A 6,529-nucleotide genomic window follows, 5' to 3' on the forward strand; every position below is an offset into this window, starting at 1 on the left:
ATAATGTCAAAAGTCAAAATAAAACTCCGCGTATGCGGTATGGTAAGATACTTATTGGTTAGCTTGGAAGTTGCATAAATAAGAGGTAACATATTACATGCATTGTTGCATCATTTTCATTGTCATACCACTTGGGTCAATGTCCACATTCTAAAAATAGTAAGGATGAATTACATTGCTTAGTGAGAAAGCAGTGGTATTGGTTCACAAGTGCTCCTAAAGTTATCCAGAATTTATTCTGAATAGCCAATCAATGATGCTTCCCTGAAACTTCTGCAAGTACAAACCCTATCTCAAGTTAGTCAAAGCACGATTATGGTCTAATTGGTGCTAATCTCTTTATCTTTATATATGTTGCACGGGTTAGAAGCATAAAATAAATTCAAATAACTCGGAAAACATGCTATTTATGTTCTTTTATGTTAGTCAAAATCAATAATCCTAAATTCCTAATTCATATGATTTAAGATCTTATTTAACGAGATTATTGAAAAAAATAAGTCATTTTTTGAAAAGTTGAAGATCTACAAGGAAGAACTGAAAAAATAAACTACTTAGGAAATCTGGTTTCTCCAAAATTTGTCCTTAATTTCAAATTTCCAAGTTTGTTAAACATAGAGCATGTCCTTAATTAGCAAGAGATTATATTGATTGAGTCTGTGTGAAACAAAACTTTCCTTTACACTTCTGTTTATGTGTATGAGGAACTATAATTATATCTTGTAGATAATTTTAAAGGTTTAAGCTAAAGACACATTAAGAACTTGCAAATGTTTTCCTCTTTTTTTACTAGAGCCAATTCACTTCATCTACACCTAAGGCCTGTTACGTAGAAAGTAATAAAAAGCGGTAATTTTAATGAGTTCGATACAATATTTGTAATTTTGTATGTCCCATATAATTTTCATTTACTTAGGTGACACTTGATATAGAGTTGCATCACCATAGACAATGTCATTGCTTCCTTGCAAATGTACGTGTTTTATCGGAGTGTAATAGACAATGTCATTGCTTCCTTGCAAATGTACGTGTTTTATCGGAGTGTAAAGGTTTTAAAAGCATACATTATCATCATTCGGAGTGTAAAGGTTTTAAAAGCATACAAGGATGTTAAAGCTTAAATCATTGACATGTTTTGTTAATGTCCTTGAGAGCAATTGGAAAACCCAGCATCTGAAGTGATGCTGCACAAGATGAGTAAGATGCAGAACCAAGAGCTATTATTGACAGTAGTAGCAAATAGGAGTATATTTCACAGAAAGAAAATGGACAAGCCTGGGATTATTCGAGGCTACAAATCCCTACGACAACTCTTCTCTTTCCCCTGCGAGAACACTACAACTATACAGCAAAACTACACACTATAATGGTACAAGCCAGAATGGCACAAGCAGAGCTGCTGGTATTAATTAGCCAAAATGGCACAAGCAGAGCTACTTATATCAATCGAGCTTTTGAATGTCACAGCATCAGGACAATGATGTCTGCTTTCAGCAAATACACGGGATGTACATAAATATAACAAGTCCTCGCTCCCATATGACTTGCCTTGGTATCAGGATATACAATGTTCTTATCTTCGGATGCTCTCCCCAAAATCATCTCAACTGTCAATAACAGAGTATTTCAGAAGAGTTTTTATACAGCAAATTAGTAATCACATGCAATAATTCAAAGTAACTAAAACCTCAACAACCTTCTCCTAATCTCTATATTCCATTACTGTTTTCCATGTTTGTTTTCCGGCATTGTCCTATATACAGATAAGGCAAAAGCATGATTATTAAGATCTGTCCAACAGGTTTGAATGAATATTGATCACCTACTTCCACACCAAATTGTTAAATTCCCTTTTGCTAGATTGGTATTTAAAAAATCATCGGCAACATATCAGCATATAAACATGCTACGCAGATGGGGTCTAATTTCTCACAGGGCAATAATCATAGTCTGGAATAGATGGGGAAGGTCTGATACATTTTTCATACTATAAGATACATGTATGACTTGAGTCCATTTGTCCATAACAATTTATTTCGGGAGCTGTTTTCATACAAATGTAGCATAATGTTACTTAATTTCAAAATTTTGGCTATGCCTTAATTTCCAAATGATTCACTTTAAGAAACAGGATTCTACTGAAAGGTCATATTAGTGCTCAAAACACCAGAAAGTCCAGAATAAGATACACCACCAACATTTACAGTGGTTGTGACAATATCCTAGAATTCAAAGTTAAGGCCTTACCCAGTTTGAGAAAGGCGTCTCCAATTCACCAGTTCATGAGATTGTGGGTGCCTCTGCAGGAATGAGGAGCCAGGTCCCATTGTCGCATCATCATTAATATATTGATCTGCAAATGTAGAGCTTGAGGGAGACCAAACAGGAACCACCCCACTACTTCGACTACCACCAGTAGTACTTGATGATTCAGCTGTAGACTGCTCTATTTCTATATTCTGCAGTCCAAATGTGATGTTTACCTGACGTTGTGGAGTGACATTATTTCTTCTAGGAGCTGGAGTAACTCCTTGGTTTGGTGGCTCTCTCACTTGCACTTGATTTGCATTCACATTTCTTGGAACCTCTGCCCTCCCATCTCCCACTGAATGTTGCTGAACATCTGAAGAAGTTTCATAATCATCAACCCTGAACAAGGTCGAGGTGATGCTAGGGACCATCTGGTCCTCATGACGTCGGTTAATGTCAATTTGGTTATTATTCCTAACAGGGTCTCGATCAATATCCATCCGTAAATCTTGAGGAAATTCAATAGGAGCATATTCGGCAGAATCACCAAGCCCTTCCTCTGTCCCATTCTCAATAGCAGCCCTGTAAGCTGCTTCTTGCTCCCACATACTTGTAAGTGCTTCTTCGAGTCTTACTTTTGCAGCATCTATTCCTACAATGGGAAGAGGGTAATTTGATCCCAGCTCTACCCCTGCAGCTTGTAGTACAGATTCTGGAGCATTCCAAGGGTGATGAATCCATTCAGTTGGCAGCCTTGCAAGTTCAGGGAGCCACCGTCTTACATATTCTCCATTAGGATCAAATTTGTAGCCTTCAAACTACAAAAAAAACCAAGAAAAAACAGAGAGATCAATACAGAGAAGAAGCACAGAACATTTCTTGGTTTGTTTTCTGTAAGCTCTCAGTCTAGAAACTTTCATAATGCTTACAAAATTTCAGCATAAACAACACATGTAAAATTATTGGGAACAAAAGGAGAGAGCACATCCTTCCTTCACATTATTGTCTTCCATGCTGGGTGAAATTTGTCGGCAATAAGAAGGATGATAACTTCTCTTACTTTAGTCATCAGAAAAATACTTATCTTTCAGGTATTTATTTTGATGAAATGAAAGTAACATGTTTTCTCTTCTCTATAGTATATGTAGCTATACGATCAAATTGGTGGTATTACAAATACCTGAGGATTATCTATTCTGTCAACCTCACGTCCATCAGGGAGAGTACCCGTAATATATTGCCAGCCAAGGGCATCGCTTTCAAGGTCTGCATCCAAAAGGGTATCCCAAAAGTATTTCATGCCCCATCTCCATGGAAGTTGCAGAACCTTCACAAAGAAGCTAGAGACAACAACCCTTATTCTATCATGTAGCCAACCAGTAGCCCATAGTTCTCTCATGCCAGCATCAACCAAAGGATAGCCTGTTCTACCTTGTCTCCATGCCTTAAAATAGCCTTCGTCCACAACCCAAGGGAAAAACTTGAGGTGCCCAAGTAAAGGCCTCTCGTGGCTATATGGATGGTTAAAGCTCATATATCTTGAATATTCCCTCAAACCAATAGATTTGAGAAACACATTGCAGCTTTCATCACCTGCTGTGTTCCCTTCATTTGCCCATGAGACTTGCTTGATGCGAACAAGGTGGAAGACCTTTCGTACGCTGACCTCTCCGAAATGCAAATGAGGAGAGAGAAAGGAGGTTGTAGCACTATCAGCCTTTCTTCGATTCTTTGAGTATTCAATTAAAGGTCCATTGACGAAAGTAGTTAGAGCCTTATCTGCATTGCTCCAGCCAGGTGACCATGCTCTAGCAAGTAAGGCATTACTTCCCCTCTCTGAATCATCTTCAAACACCAGTGTGTCTGATGGACACTTTGAAACATCTCCTGAAAGGCAGGCATGAAAATATTACGAAAAATCACCTTTCAAAAATGATTATTCCAAAAAGTGGGATGTTCTTTAAGGACTACTAACCAGAGACTATCCTTTTAGGTGGAAGAAGTGGAGCCTCAGGATCAAAAGGCATGCTAAGGCATCTTTCCCAGAAAGAAGTAAAGGTATTAAATGGCTGGCCCCTCTCGTCGACAACTTCCCATGGTTCATACAGCAAATCTGCGTTGAAGGACCGCACAGATATACCGTGTGCTGTTAAAACTTCCTTTGCACGGTGATCTCTAACAAGTGACAGAGGATCTGAAATTTCACAGACAAAAATTATAAAGGGAAAATACTATTAGTTGAGCCAGTCAGAGAATCAGACTACAAAATAAAGGAGCAACAACAATACAACATCACATCACAAGGTCACAGTCAAACTCAAACAAATATGATCATGTGAAGTTGCTAACTTCAGTAATATACTGAAGTGAGTAAGTTGCTGAAAAAGAGTAGATTGGAAGAGGTGATGTGGAAGTTTACTCACCCCCAAGTTAGCCTTGATAAAGTTGTAATCTTTACATAAGATACATATTTCAATCAAAATATAAGAAACACTAAAACAAATTTTTTGACACAAAATAGCTTTGAAAGCCACCATAAAGGGCAACTGTAAACTCAGCTACCACAATTGAGACAGCAGTAGCTTGAGCAAGAAGGCATACACATCATTCACATATATGACACACTACATTCTCTAGGGACAAATTCATCATCCTGAACCTAAGCGGGGCGATTTCTTTCTACTTTTGGCTTTCATTTCCTCCAACCTTCAGGTACTTACTAAGATTAGTATGTGTGAGGTACAACTAGACAGGTTTTCCTCCTTTAGCAACAAAATAATTTCTCTAAAGTCAGTCTTACCCAGATTATAAAGAGTAAATGATGCATCATCACAATCCACAAAAATAGTTAACACAATCACTCAAATACATAACCCCACTTCAGCAAAAAATACTTCATTACCAATTTTACATACTCACTCAGATAAAATTAATAAAAAGCTGTGAATCAAACTACATATAGTAAATCAAAACCCTTACAAGCATCATAAACTACAGTAAAGTAGACAAAACCCAAGTACCAAAATCAATAAACAAATCTAAAAACATTGATAATCCAACATAAACAATCATAAAACAACATCAATCAATTAAAAAAAAAACCCAACAAAACCCACATGTCAGAATCAACCAATAACAATAAAAAACATCAAAAATTCCAAAAAGAATAATTTTAATTATTTTACAAAAAGTTTACCATATAAATGATTGAAAAATAGCTGTGATGCACCAGTAGACTTAAGAATCTCAAGGAGAGAGAAAACACTATCAGTAGATCTCTTGGTAATAAGACAAGTACCAAGACTTCTTAATGAAGAATCAAGCTGAGCTAAACTATGTTTTAGCCACCACCTTGAAACTCTTCCTGGATAATAATGACCTTCTTCTTCAGGTGCCCAGATGAACACACAAATTACTGCACCTGCTCTAACTCCTGCTGCTAGTGCTGGATTATCTTCTACCCTCAGATCCCTTCTAAACCAAACTATACTACACCCATCCATTATTTTATCTTTATATTTTTGGGAATTTCAGCAATTTTTCCTCAATTGATAAGCATAAACATAATAATATCCACTATTTTTTATCCTCTAAAAAAGGAAAGGAAGATGGGGTATGAAGCAATTAATCAATCAGCAAATTTGAAGATCTTTGGTATTTATGGTAAGTTTAAAAGGGCATTAAATTATGTGGGTGTTTTTAATTTTTTTGTGGGTTTAATGATTGAAAAATTTCTCAATCAAGATAATTTTGGGGAAGGTGAAATTATAGTTCCATGATTTTAGGGTATAAAAACATGGAAAGCAATAGAGTCACAGGTCATTCCACATGGGAGGAGAGAGAAAATGTTGGTTGTTCAGAGCAAAGGTTGAAGAAGAAGAAAGAGAATAGGTGGTTAGTACTACTTGAGTTGAGTGGGCATACAAAAATAAAATTATAAAATTTGATAGACAATTTTCAGCCACAACTTTTTATTTTCTCTAGATTTCTATTTTTATTATTGTTTTTTTTTACTAATAGTTCAATTATATTCTTCTCCCTTTTGTCTCCATTTCTTTCTTATCCCAGTTGCAATTCCAATAGAACAAAATCTTCTTTAAATTTATTTTCTATTGAGTTGCTTCTTTCTAAACTTGTTTTTGTGAGCATATATAGATTGGAGCTTTTTACAAGTGCTTAGTAGTTATGTGCATATTGAATACAGAGTAAGGCCATGTTCTCTTATGTCGAAATTCAGTTCAGCTCAGTTCAATTCAGTTCAGTTGCGTTCAGCTCCTAA

General features: G+C 36.2%; 1 protein-coding gene across 2 annotated transcripts; it reads right to left on the bottom strand.

The window, feature by feature from the left end:
* Positions 1 to 1,198: 1,198 nt before the first annotated feature.
* LOC145615529 (cryptochrome-1-like) lies at positions 1,199 to 6,138 on the bottom strand. Of its 2 annotated transcripts, XM_081670602.1 has the most exons (6): positions 5,447 to 6,138; positions 4,226 to 4,444; positions 3,431 to 4,137; positions 2,248 to 3,068; positions 1,697 to 1,753; positions 1,199 to 1,607 (listed from the first exon to the last, which is right to left on the bottom strand). In XM_081670602.1, exons 1-5 carry the CDS (start codon positions 5,751 to 5,753, stop codon positions 1,720 to 1,722), a joined length of 2,088 nt encoding a protein of 695 aa, XP_081526728.1. In that variant the 5' UTR covers positions 5,754 to 6,138; the 3' UTR covers positions 1,199 to 1,607; positions 1,697 to 1,719. The 2 variants fall into 2 exon arrangements, with proteins under 2 accessions (XP_081526728.1, XP_081526729.1); XM_081670603.1 differs by lacking the exon at positions 1,697 to 1,753.
* Positions 6,139 to 6,529: the final 391 nt, after the last annotated feature.

Source organism: Chenopodium album, chromosome 25 (genome assembly GCF_948465745.1).
Source record: "Chenopodium album chromosome 25, dcCheAlbu1.1, whole genome shotgun sequence".
In the NCBI taxonomy this organism is placed as follows: Eukaryota; Viridiplantae; Streptophyta; class Magnoliopsida; order Caryophyllales; family Amaranthaceae; genus Chenopodium; species Chenopodium album.